Raw genomic sequence first — 14778 nt, 5'->3', positions numbered from 1 at the left:
GAAAGGTTAGTGTCATAAGAAATTATTCAGTAACTGTGCCAACATTGTGCATGGGTACCAAATTGCATCAATTACAGCTTTTTTTCAACTTTTATTTCAATGCAACATGTAAAATATACCAAATATTGGAAGGAAAAGAAACTTCCACAAATAATATTGGACCCAGGTGCTTACCGGATAAGTATATCTACTGCCAGTTTGCAGAGCTGGGGTTCGATCAGCCGAGGTGATCGGCGGTGGTGCTCGCTGTTGTGGCTACGTGCACACACCACTTCATACCTCCTGGAGCAACGAGGATCGTCAATAGCACAGGCACTGCCAACAGGCTGCAGTGGTATCTCAACATCGGCCTCATAGCCCTCATCGGCTGTCACATAGCTCGAGCTGGCGCCCGCACTCTCTCCGTCGTCATCAGCCTCCTCTTCAGACAGCATCTGCTCCAAACAGGATGGCTGAGTAGCATTGTCAAAAGTGGAAATCCTGTCTGCTTGTCATTACAAATTAGTTTATGTTTCGACCAGGGAAAAAACTGACACACATAATTGTTCTTTTTAGATAAGTGTTCTTGTGAGGAACAGAAATTCATATTCTACTAGTACATAATTTTTACAGATTTCAAGAGCAGTACTTTTATATAGACACACACACACACACACACACACACACAAAGGAAGTAAATAAATGATGCTAATAATGTAGAGAGCTGGGTTGGTATCTCCACAAACAATGCTGTAAGGTAATGGCTGCACAGCTGGTAAATCGGAAGTCGATTCAGTTATATTCAGATGCAAATTTCTGCCACCATCATTGCCTGACAATGAGTGTCTTCCTTCACAAAACACATAGTACTGCTGATGAGAGCACTCTGCAGGAGATTAGATTCAACACTTAAAGGGAGTTTTTGAAGGATATGGGTATTCACCACAAGAAGTACAGGGGATAGGCAAAATTATGTGAACAGTGATAGTAATAGGATGGTCGTGTTTGATGGTCAGCAACGCAGGTAAGGCACATGTCACGCTGCACTGTGTGTGTTCAGTACGGACTAGGGATCAGTGCAGGTTGCTAATGAGTAGTGTACACTTTCTATTTGCGTTCAGAGGCCAAGATCGACGTGCAAGGAAAGACCTAACAGAGTTCCAAAGAGGGCAGATTGTGGGGGTCTAATTAGCTGGAGCATCAGTAACCAAGATAGCCAACCTATTGAATGCTTCAAGAGCAACTGTTTCAACAGTCATGAGAGCCTACACAAAACATGGAAAGACATCATCGTGTAAACGTAATAGTAGATGCAAATCAAAACTAAATGACAGAGATCATCATACGCTAACACAAATTGTGTCAAAACAACACAAAACTACACCAGCTAAAGTGAGTGCAGAGCTCAATAGCCATCTTCGTGATCCCATATCTATCAATACTTTTCACCGAGAACTCCATAAAGCAAATATTAATGGATGAGATGCTATATTGAAACCATTAGTGATGACATCCAATACAAAGAAGCATGAAACATTGTGTCAGGAGCAAAAATCCTGGGCGGGTGATCAGTGGAAACACATCATACAGTCCAACGAGTCAACATTTTCATTATTTCCAACATCGGGCTAGGTTTACATCTAGAGAATGCCACAATAAGCCTACAATCCTGATTATTTGATTCCAATGGTTAAGCATAGAAGTGGAAGTGTGATGGTGTGGGCAGCCATATCGTGGTATTCTGCTGGTCCCATCATTACTCTCAAAGGCCATGTTACAGCCAACGATTATGTCAGCATTTTAGATGATCAGATGCACCTCTTCATTCAAATGATGTTCCCCAACATGATGCCGTATTTCAGGATGATAATGCACCCATTCACACAGCCAGGACAGTATAATTGTGGTATGAGGAGCATGCAACTGAGCTCCAGCGTCTTCCCTGGCCAGCACAGCCCCCAGGCTTGAACATTACTGAACCCTTGTGGGCAGTATTGAAGGACAGACTCTACTACAGATTTCCACTCCCTCATCACTACAGGAGTTAGAAGGGGTTCTGATCGAAGAGTGGCATAACATTCAAGTGGAGACTACACAATCATTATATGCCAGTATTTCACAAAGAATCGCAGCTGTATTACCGCCAAATGGGAGTCAAATCTTTTAATAATAAACCATTCCCAAGTAAGTAAAGGTGTTCAAATTATTTTGCCTATCCCCTGTATGTAAGGCACTATGAATAAAACTTATGATGGACATAAGGAACTAGAAAGAAGACAGAGAGATTTAAATCTATATCTTTCTCACCATATGTGGGAGCTTGTCATTAAAGTGACTTTTCGCACCTCATTGAAGACAGCATTACTTAGAGTTTCACCACAGTGCGACATTTATGCCACATTGTGCCCCCTTATATTCCTACGCTACATTATAGGCCGCAGTGTATAGAGCGAAGCTGTAGTAGTAGTAGTCGGCATTGACGGCTGTCCTCACACCACGCGACACCTACTGGTCATGTAATGTGAGGAAATGGAACGTGTGAGAGGCTTCCTATGCTTGAGCAGTGGGGAATAACCATTCAAACAGAGCACCAAACCACATATCACTCACAATTTGCTTCTCCATATTACTAATAAAATTTAACTTTCAAGTGTACTGACAGTCTTTCTTGTTCCGAGAACAATCATTTAATAATTTCAATAACTTAAATAATTTTTATGAGAAAAGTTAGATGTTTTAATTAAGGTGAACTTTTATTAAATCTTGAGGCGGACCAATCAGAAGTGAGCAGTAGGAGACAGGTATGAAACGGTGGCTACGCATCTGCACGAGCCGCAATTAGGACTGAAAGTTGTAGTAAAGGCATGTACTGTAAGTGATAGGACAATGAGTGACACTGAAATATTTCAAGTGAAATTACCGATATCTAAACTAAATGTTAAAGCATATCGTGTGCAATGTAACTGTTGTTCACGGTGTTCAGGAAATATTTCAAGTTTCAAAATTTACTTTTATTGGCTCTGTGTGTCTGCAACCTGTTCACAGCAAAGTTTGAATAAATTTGGAAAGGCATTTGTGGCATTTTAAATCAGTATCCGTTCCTTTATTTCGGCCAAGTCACACTCTGGAATTTTATTTTGAACCACTGTTTGTCCTTGCACCATTCAATACAGGAGCAATGAACTCGCGACCTGTTGAGAAGAAGAATCCAATGGGAACATCAATATCTTCAAATGGCACATCCACGAGACATCTATAGAACATACCAGGTGAGCTAAAACACCTTCAGATAATCAGTTAAAATGTAGAAAAGTGTGAGGAACGTCAATTTCATAGTGTCCCCGTTATTTTTCAGTAATAAAAATGGTGAAATTCAGTACCAGTTGATGTAATGTGTTGAGGCAGAAATCTGCATACCAATTTTCAGCAGTATCTAGAAGGCACTGGCATACACCTTGAAGACCAGCAGTTATTTGATAAAAAGGCTTAATAATCTGCAGTGCACATCACTTTCCACTGCTTATTTTCACGTTGCTATTTTTTCACCATATTTGTGTTATAACAGATGATTCAATGCTCCACAAGACTGGATTTTATGAGGTACCTCCAAGTGTGGCCTTTCGGACATCAGACAGACAACTCGTACAATTCATGAAAGATGCACGGAACACCATAGGTACACCCGGCTCTTACAGCTCAGTTATCAGCTGTGGCAGAGCACTGCATCGGCACCGGTCACCCCATGTGGTAAGAAAATATCTAAATTCTAGTGTTGCTGTCATCTTTTTGGGACTTCATGGCGAAAGAAGCAGTTGAAATTCGTCTGGCAAAGAATTTACTTAACAGATATGGTGGTTACATCTTGGAGACATCACAGAATTCTGTGCTTTGTTCAATTAACTTGCAAAGACTTCACTACATTACAGCTCATAACGATATGTTTATATCCCAACATGGACTGACTGCATAACCATAGACTCAATTTAAGCATCTTCTTAGCCACCAATCAATGTGTATCTGTGGCCACATGCGCAGTGAGACAGTCTACAGGTTTAAAAGCACAGAGTGGGTGTTGTACAGTTAGTCTGTCAGTTCACTCTGAAGATGGCCAGAAAGTATGCAGCTAAAATATTAGAAGAAGAAACTGAGTTTATATGGCTGTATGCTCAAAGTTTAATGGGTCAGTTATTGTGCCAAGAATATATGAAGGTGCATACTTTTAAAAAAGTACAAGGGAAATGGAATAAGTGAAAAAGGCAAGAAGAAGATCAGGGGTTGTACGAATCACAGGTCGTGCCTGTCATCAGTGTATGTGCCAGCTATATCTACGTCATTATTCTGCGATTCAAAATTCATCGAACCATCTTTAGGCTATTCTTCCACTGTTCCACTCTGTAACACTTAAATCGTTCCATGCAAGCCCTGATTTCTCTTATTTTATTACGATTCTTGTTTCTCCCTATGCACGTGGGTGCCAACAAAACATTTTCATATTCGGGGAATAAAGAGACTGTAATTTCATGAGACGATCTTGCCTCAATGAAAAATGCCTTTGATTTAATTACTGACACCCCAATTCATGTATCATGTCTACGACACACTCTCCCCTATTTTGCAATAATACGAAATGAGCTGCCCTCCTTTGAACTTTTTCACGCCCTCCATCAATGCTACCTGATGCAAATTCCACACCGCACAACAATACTCCAGAAGGGGACAGACAAGTGTAGTTTAGCCAGTCTCTTTAGTAGACCTGTTACATATCCTAAGGGTTCTTTCAACTAATCACACTCTCTGGTTTGCTTCCTCCACAACATTATCTATGTGAGCATTCCAATTTAAGTTACTCATAACTTTAGTTGAAGTCACATCTTTAAGATTTGTGTGATTTATTGTGTAACCAAAATTTAGCGCATTCCTTTTAGCACTCATGTGGATAACTTCACACTTTTCATTATTTAGTGTCTATTGCCACTTTCACACCACACACACAGAATTTTTGCCTGTTGTTATTTACCTCAGTGTGTCTATATCAGTTATTGTCCCATATGGAATCCAGTCAGCTACCGACAGTAAGTATGCAATTGGATGTCAAGTAACACCCAGCTGTTAAAAGAATAAGTAACGTGTATCACCAACGACAAACAATGGGCCACAGTGAAACAGTGTCACAGCTTCCTGTGTTTGCAATGCTTCACTGTGAGCTGTGGTGCTGTCCAGGAGCAGAGCTGTGTGATTCAATTAAAATTTGAACAGAACATGAGAAATCGAGTACTGTGTAGCAAAATTGAGACACTTGTATCAGAAATTGGCACGTCATTGAGAAATCCAGTATAAAAAGTCTCAGCAGGACTATGTAGCACCCTGTCTATTGGGCTGTATTGTGAATCTTTATGGGGACTGGACGACAGAAAATTTATTAAATTAACATCGGCGACCCTAAGTGTTGGAACTATAATAACAGAACTTTCACTATCCAACTCACTGTGCAGCAGTCATTGATCTGAGATGGAGGAGGAGGAGGAATACTATGAACCACAAAGCTCATCTCAGCCTGTCTGGCTATTAGTGAAGCTCAAACACCACAGCTGCACACAGCTGATTCTGCTGTGGATCACAAGGCATTTACTAACAATTGCAATCTTTGGCATTGATTGTAGACCAATAAACTGTAAATACTGATCACCTTGCAACTACACAGTGCTGTATCATGAGCCAACACTTACTCTGCCAGCAACCCTCCTTACAGCTGAGCTATGCAGGCAGCTGTCTTCCTTGCAATAGACACACAGAGTTGACCGCATTCTACACTCCTGGAAATTGAAATAAGAACACCGTGAATTCATTGTCCCAGGAAGGGGAAACTTTATTGACACATTCCTGGGGTCAGATACATCACATGATCACACTGACAGAACCACAGGCACATAGACACAGGCAACAGAGCATGCACAATGTCGGCACTAGTACAGTGTATATCCACCTTTCGCAGCAATGCAGGTTGCTATTCTCCCATGGAGACGATCGTAGAGATGCTGGATGTAGTTCTGTGGAACGGCTTGCCATGCCATTTCCACCTGGCGCCTCAGTTGGACCAGCGTTCGTGCTGGACGTGCAGACCGCGTGAGACGACGGTTCATCCAGTCCCAAACATGCTCAATGGGGGACAGATCCGGAGATCTTGCTGGCCAGGGTAGTTGACTTACACCTTCTAGAGCACGTTGGGTGGCACGTGATACATGCGGACGTGCATTGTCCTGTTGGAACAGCAAGTTCCCTTGCCGGTCTAGGAATGGTAGAACGATGGGTTCGATGACGGTTTGGATGTACCGTGCACTATTCAGTGTCCCCTCGACGATCACCAGTGGTGTACGGCCAGTGTAGGAGATCGCTCCCCACACCATGATGCCGGGTGTTGGCCCTGTGTGCCTCGGTCGTATGCAGTCCTGATTGTGGCGCTCACCTGCACGGCGCCAAACACGCATACGACCATCATTGGCACCAAGGCAGAAGCGACTCTCATCGCTGAAGACGACACGTCTCCATTCGTCCCTCCATTCACGCCTGTCGCGACACCACTGGAGGCGGGCTGCACGATGTTGGGGCGTGAGCGGAAGACGGCCTAACGGTGTGCGGGACCGTAGCCCAGCTTCATGGAGACGGTTGCGAATGGTCCTCGCCGATACCCCAGGAGCAACAGTGTCCCTAATTTGCTGGGATGTGGCGGTGCGGTCCCCTACGGCACTGCGTTGGATCCTACGGTCTTGGCGTGCATCCGTGCGTCGCTGCGGTCCGGTCCCAGGTCGACGGGCACGTGCACCTTCCGCCGACCACTGGTGACAACATCGATGTACTGTGGAGACCTCACGCCCCACGTGTTGAGCAATTCGGCGGTACGTCCACCCGGCCTCCCGCATGCCCACTATACGCCCTCGCTCAAAGTCCGTCAACTGCACATACGGTTCACGTCCACGCTGTCGCGGCATGCTACCAGTGTTAAAGACTGCGATGGAGCTCCGTATGCCACGGCAAACTGGCTGACACTGACGGCGGCGGTGCACAAATGCTGCGCAGCTAGCGCCATTCGACGGCCAACACCGCGGTTCCTGGTGTGTCCGCTGTGCTGCGCGTGTGATCATTGCTTGTACAGCCCTCTCGCAGTGTCCGGAGCAAGTATGGTGGGTCTGACACACCGGTGTCAATGTGTTCTTTTTTCCATTTGCAGAAGTGTATATGGCTCCCACAGGCCTCTTACCTATATGGGTCATGTGACCAAAAATAGGACCAGCTGTATCCTGGGTCCTGAGGCTGTATTTAGGTCAGCACCCAGGCTAGGAGAGCCAGTTCATTGCGAGCAACAATGATGCCACTGTCACTGATCAGATAGTGGACTTTTAAGGATTTGGGCCTTTGTCTCATTAGTGCTGCACCAGACTTGACCATGTTTCATCAAACTAGACTATGCTATTGGATTGTCCTCTGGAACTGTCCTTCATTTGGTCTCAGTTTACTACACTTTAAATTTGGAAATGGTCTGTTTCATTCAGGCCTTAGGCCTTCTTACAAATAGTGCTGTTATTTTGACACTCGAGATGAGACTTTCTTTTGACACTGATTATTCTTATGCAAGAAATAATAGTTTCTCTCCAAAGTGACTTATTGTAGCTTGTACTTAATACTCCTCAGGGGTAGATGATTTACATATTGTTAAACAAACTAGTTCTATCAAATCTACATGAAAATTTCCTGTGTGCCAAATCAGATGGATATATCACAAGCATTCCTTAAGAGATTATTTCTCATTGCTAATTTTATTTTTATTTGAATCTACCACACAATTTTAGCTGTCTTCGAAGGCTTTTTTTCTGTTTTCTGCTTAAATACAACAGAATATATACACAATGTTGGAAGAATTTAATGAGTTGGGCATTTCATTTGCTCAGGATAAGAGGGCATGCTCCAAATTTTGTATGTAAGACTTTAAGCTTTTTAAATAAAACAAACATTATTAACAGTCTACATCTTTATTTTCCCTGTCTACATATTCATTTTTCAATGTTGTCATCCTGGTGAGAAACATATTTCTCCCACTGAGAAGCAAGTTTGAGCTACTGTCACTGTAGAATGTTTGACTTTGTTGATGGAGTCACAACCTCAGCTCTACTTGCACTACTTCATCATTAGCAAAGTGAAGTTCTCGAATGAGTTCCTCAAGTTTTGGAAACAGATGAAAATCTGTGGGGCCCAGTAGAGACTCTATGAAGTATGATTGATGACAATGAACCTAAGGCACTGCACTGTTGCAGTGCTTTTATAGCATGGCAATGTCAACCTGAAGGAGAGGGTGCTCTACGAACTCTTCGAATTCATGTTTTCACTTTTCTGGCAGTCTTGCAGTACCTTGCAGAGTTCACGGTGGTGCCTTTAGGCATGAATTCCAAATGCAGCACATCTGAACATTCCAGAACATTGAGAGCATGACTGTCTGCTGGTGGCATGGTCTTGAGCTTTTTTGGCATCAGTGATTCTTTGTGGCATAACTCAACTTATGCTCTCTTGTTTTTGGCATAAAAATGGTGAACCAAGGTTTCACCACTTGTCACAATGTTGTTAACGAACCCATCAACCTCATGCTTAAAACACAAAAGAAATTGTTGACAGATGTCCAGTCTCCTTGGGCATTCAAGACACCCACTGTGCACTGTGTTACCTGATGATTTTCTCTGATGAATTCACTGACCCGATTCCAATGAGTCCAGTTGGTTCCACACGTGGTCATACACTCTGAGCTCTGTCACACACACAGAGGTTAGGACTACCGTTTCCTTCATTAAGGGGATGAACAACCCGACAGCACACATTACATCACTGTAAATAGCTTTAAGTCTTCTTTGACTTTCAGCTGGAGGCATGTTTTCAGTGGTTAAAAACTCGATTACAGCATGCTGTTTCTAATGCACAAGCAAAGTTATGTTACACACTGCCATGTTAGATGCCACAATTCTAGTGGCAGAGGGTTGCAACTTACACCATCAACACGGAAATAGGCTGAGTAACATGACCGGCATTGAGAAGAGAATAAAAAAATCCAGCACACCCTCATACTTCTGAGTTCCTCAAGATGAAACTGTGTAGCAGCTTGTATCTACTGTTTTCTCTTGTATCTAGGATCAGGAACTTTTCCTCTTTTTAGCTCTGCAAGGCTTTCACACAAGCAATCAATATAACTCACCCGCTTTCATTTACTACTACCTGCTACTACTTTCATTTCTCTTCAAGTTTATGTTGGCTCCAATACAGCTGTTATGCTGCCACATAAATTTATGACCTACCGATTGATAAATACCTAATTTTCTCATCTTGCTGCGACGGTTCAGGAAACGGGAAGTTTCAACCCATGACAACGCAAGCTGCCGAAGTTACAGCTCTTGCTTCCGTTGCTATGAATCCACAAATGAGCACATGACAGCTTGAACACGAGATTGGCATTCCTAAAACCAGTGTACATCATGTTCTTACATGTCACTGATTCCATCCTTACCATGTACACCTACATCAAGAATTGCATGGGAATGATTTCCAGAATCATGTACAGTTCTGTCAATGGGCACAGCAGCAAATCCTTGCCAACCCAAACTTCTTCCCCAATGTTCTATTTACCGATGAATGTTCCTTCTCAAAAAAAAAGGACAGGTAAATACAAGAAACATGCATTATTGGTCCAGCAACAAACCACAATGGCTTAGACAGGTGGAACATCAGTGTCAATGGAGAGTTAACATCTGGTGTGGGATGCTTGGTACTACAATTATTGGCCCTTATTTCATCAATGGTAGTCTAAACAGCAAAGCATATGTCAACTTCCTCAGACAAAGTCTTCCTCCACTTCTGGATGAAGTGCTGCTAAGAACCAGAATGCTCATGTGGTATCAACACAATGGATGTCCAGCACCTAATGCCTTGCGTGTACATCGTGTTCTGAACTGAAGGTATCCTGCCAGGTGGACTGGTCGAGGAGGAACAGTTACTTGGCCTGATAGGTCTCCTGATTTAAATCCTCTAGACTTTTTTCTTTGGGGATGCATTAAAGACGTTGTCCATCGTGATAGCCCAACAACTCCAGAGAACATGCAGCAATGTATCATGCTAGCTTGTAATTCCCTTTGGCAAGCAACACTGGAAGCAGTAAATAATTTTTTCATTCAATGAATGCACCAGTGTATCAGTGTCCAGGGTCACCACTTTGAGCACCTTTGAATGTTCTACTCCTGGGCAATGGTTCAGCAGAGTCCAAGTCAATTTTGTGTTATGTTTTTACTTGGTTTTCATTTGTTTTCTGACAACTCCAGCAAGTGGACGAGTTTGTGATCCTGGGCTCAAAATCAATGTTGTGTTATGTAATTAAAAACTTTGTGTTTCAGTGACTGGTACACTGTGATACATTTCCGAACAGGTCTTTAGGAGAGGAAATGAACTACCAAATAAAAAATATAGATTGCCATTTTAAAAAGTCATACTGCTGTAAAAAACAAAAAAACTGTTGTAAACAACAAAGCTACAACAAAGGCAATCATGCTGATTGGTGTCCCCCTGATGGCTAAAGAGCGTTTGCTTGAAACATTTTGTAATTTGCATCTGGAAAAACAGTTGTTTAGGGTGGTCAAGATAAATGGGACACCCTGTATATTATAAATGCATAAGTTTATGTGTATATTTGTTACTCCTTCACGCTGACAGGGCTGGATGGATTTGGAAGAAATTATGGACCAGAATTAGCTTATACCCTGAATTAACACATAGGCTACTTTTAAAAGTGTGTAGTACAAGATATTTATTAATTTCATGAATAAATGCGAAATGTGGAACAACAATTACTCTTAGAAAAAGCTACTTACTCTTTGACATTTGAACTGTATACATCCTAAATAATATGACTCAACACACTGAATACTATGCTTACACAATCCTCACGTGTTTTTAAATCCATACTTCCATAAAGCCTGTTGTGTTTTAGCCAATGAGCATCAGGTGTATCTTATAGTCCTGAGATGCTTGCAGACTCACAAGGATGGTGTCATTTAAATGCGTATGACAAAGAATCATCACGCACTTACACGTAGAATCTTGTATGGTTTTAGTGAGGCTGGATTCAATTACGGTATGTCAGCACATCCGTTTGTAACAGGCACACACATTAGGCCAGAAGACATTCTTGCATGGATAAATATTATCAAATTTGCACTGCACTGAACTAGAAACTGTTTATTTTCTTTCTTTGTCAAGTTACTTTGTTTGTTCGTCCTTCATGAAGAAGCAGCTGGACTTATTTGGATGAACTTTTTACTGGAAATAAACTATTTCCTGAATTTGACGCACTGCCTACCTTCCATTCCGATATTTTGGAGGGGGGGATAAAAAGAATAATCACTGTTCCCATGGGATGTTCAGCGCGACTACTGTTACCATGGGATGGGTAACATGACTAAAAAGTCATATATGAAAGTGTACTATAAAATAAATGTGTTAAGTTTAATGTAAGATCAGTTTTTAACTGTTTTGACAAATGAAATAAGGATGTACATAAATCTAGGACAGCAGAAATACTCCTGTAGGATAAAATCATCACTACAATGTATAACAATGTAATGTATTCACAAGAAAATATTTTGCAGAACATAGAATGTTTTGGAAATCTAGTGCATTGTGATATTATTAGGTTTCTTAAACATCAACTTTGCTTTTCTGTTTGGATTTGAATGATTTGTAATTTTTTTGTAGGTTCCGTTTGCTTCTAGGGTCTCGATAGCCCAGAGGGATTAATGCTGAGAATTTGTATTACACAAGTTGAGTTGTGAGCGATGTATATTCTATCAGTTTCCCCAATCATCTCAATTTTTTCCAAATGTTGTGCAGTTAACTGCACAGTAAGTGACTCATGCCTGATTACCTCCAAGAGATAACTGTTGTGATGGCACCTACACATGGATAGTTGCTTTCAGCACTAACATTTCTTTATAATTTATAAATAACTAACTGCAGGTAATACTGTGGGGTGCACCTAGTAATATTCATAAATATAATACTAGAAAGAGAAATGACTTACACTATCTAGCACTCAGCCATAAAAAATAGTTTACCACCAACAAAGTAGTGCAAAGAAGGCCAACAAGGAAGGGCACATCACTCAAACTCCATGATGTCTTATTACTTATTGTATATATTTTACACGTTCTTTCAGTGGACAATTTACCATGTACAAGAACTGTTCCCCTTTTTCATCGTTTGATATTTTGTTCACATTTTAAGTGATTCATTGGCACCTAGCCTGCTCTTCAGCAATCTACACAGTATATTTAATAGCTCTCGCTTGCCTCTTTTCTTTGTACACCATTTCACCATCAATGTTGCCTATGTATAGAAACCATACCTATCATCAGTACTAACATTTCTCCTGAAAATGACTACACTTATGAGCTGCACTTCATATGCCCACCTCCGTTAAAGTGTTTTTCTGAGCCTGATTAGAGAAACAGAGACATGAAAAAATTAGTTTACTTCCCCAATCGATGTTACAATCTTATTAGAATTTGGCTCAGTGACTTTCTGTACATTGCATAAAATGTAAATTTGAAAGCTCAGGTGCTACAGTTTCACTTCATGTCCTCTATCATTGCTGCTAGTCTTTACGATCTACAGTGTGTGGTATCTGTGCAGTGGAAAATGCATACATGCGTAGTGTATGTAGTTGTCGCAACTGTGCCACGTTAGATTAGAACACTAAAGTCTTTCCAAAATATGCTATCGCAAAACCCTTTTTCTATTTCTATGTGAAATCTCTGTCATAGCGTATCATTTGCACAAAAAGTGTATTTTCATCACTTCACGAAATGGTTTCACCCATACCAGCACTCCCATTGCTGAACGGCCACTCCCTCTCCCCCCACACCCAATAGAAGAGCTCATTTCCTACATCTACATCTACATCTACATCTACATCCATACTCTGCAAGCCACCTGACGGTGTGTGGCGGAGGGTACTTTGAGTACCTCTAACGGTTCTCCCTTCTATTCCAGTCTCTTATTGTTCGTGGAAAGAAAGATTGTCGGTGTGCCTCTGTGTGGGCTCTAATGTCTCTGATTTTATCCTCATGGTCTCTTCATGAGATATATGTAGGAGGGAGCAATATACTGCTTGACTCCTCGGTGAAGGTATGTTCTCGAAACTTCAACAAAAGCCCGAACTGAGCTACTGAGCGTCTCTCCTGCAGAGTCTTCCACTGGAGTTTATCTATCATCTCTGTAACACTTTCGCAATTACTAAATGATCCTGTAATGAAGCGTGCTGCTCTCCGTTGGATCTTCTCTCTATCTTCTATCAACCCTATCTGGTACAGATCCCACACTGGTGAGCAATATTCAAGCAGTGGGCGAACAAATGTACTGTAACCTACTTCCTTTGTTTTCGGATTGCATTTCCTTAGGATTCTTCCAATGAATCTCAGTCTGGCATCTGCTTTACTGACGATCAACTTTATATGATCATTCCATTTTAAACCACTCCCAACGCCTACTCCCAGATAATTTATGGAATTAACTGCTTCCAGTTGCTGACCACTATATTGTAGCTAAATGATAAAGGATCTTTCTTTCTATGTATTCGCAGCACATTACGCTTGTCTACATTGAGATTCAATTGCATTCCCTGCACCATGCGTCAATTTGTTGCAGATCCTCCTGCATTTCAGTACGATTTTGCATCGTTACAACCTCTTGATGTATTACAGCATCATCTACAAAAAGCCTCAGTGAACTTCCGATGTTATCCACAAGGTCATTTATGTATATTGTGAATAGCAAGAGTCCTACGACACTTCCCTACATCACACCTGAAATCACTCTTACTTCGGAAGACTTCTCTCCATTGAGAACAACATGCTGCATTCTGTTATCTAGGAACTCTTCAATCCAATCGCACAATTGGTCTGATAGTCCATATGCTCTTACTTTGTTCATTAAACGACTGTGGGAAACTGTATCGAACACCTTGCGGAAGTCAAAAGAAACACGGCATCTACCTGGAAACCCGTGTCTATGGCCCTCTGAGGTCTCGTGGACGAATAGCGCGAGCTGGGTTTCACACGATCGTCTTTTTCGAAACCCAAGCCGATTCCTACAGAGTAGATTTCTAGTCTCCAGAAAAGTCACTATACTCTAACATAACACGTGTTACAAAATTCTACAACTGGTTGACGTTGGAGATATAGGTCTATAGTTCTGCACATCTGTTTAACATCCCTTCTTGAAAACGAGGATGAGCTGTGCCCTTTTCCAATACTCTGGAATGCTACGCTCTTATAGAGACCTACGGTAAATCACTGCAAGAAGGGGGGCAAGTTCCTTCACATACTCTGTGTAAAATCGAACTGGTATCCCATCAGGTCCAGCGGCCTTTCCTCTTTTGAGCGATTTTAATTGTTTTACGTGTGTTAGTGTGGTGTGGTGGCTTTGCTGGCTACTGGGTGACTTAACAAGTCACCAGCCAATAAGAGTTCACTAGCCGGAAATGGGCAATCTTTCCTCGATTACGACTGAGCATATTAAAATTTAAATGTTGATGACTGATATTGTTGCTGAATACAGTTCATCAGAAATACATGCAAAAAGATGAGACTGAGTTATAAGTGGCACAAGAAAAGGTGGTGACTGAGCCCCCTCGTCACGTATTGGTTCAGTACGGAACAGTTTGCATCAACTGTCTTATTTTTCCATTACCACTGCAACCTAGTAGTAGTTGTATCA

General features: G+C 41.7%; 1 protein-coding gene across 1 annotated transcript in view; it reads right to left on the bottom strand.

Annotated features, from left to right (window-relative positions):
• The window catches only part of LOC124619972 (lysosomal-trafficking regulator), a 594456-nt gene that overhangs the window by 387441 nt on the left and 192237 nt on the right, over window positions 1-14778 (bottom strand). The window contains exon 18 of the mRNA XM_047146635.1: window positions 175-434. Coding sequence (XP_047002591.1) covers window positions 175-434 — 260 coding nt within the window. The remainder of the gene's footprint in view (window positions 1-174; window positions 435-14778) is intronic.

Source organism: Schistocerca americana, chromosome 6, assembly GCF_021461395.2.
Source record: "Schistocerca americana isolate TAMUIC-IGC-003095 chromosome 6, iqSchAmer2.1, whole genome shotgun sequence".
In the NCBI taxonomy this organism is placed as follows: Eukaryota; Metazoa; Arthropoda; class Insecta; order Orthoptera; family Acrididae; genus Schistocerca; species Schistocerca americana.
The sequence above is the reverse complement of the archived record's forward strand: the minus strand, read 5'-3'. Positions and strand labels throughout refer to the sequence as shown.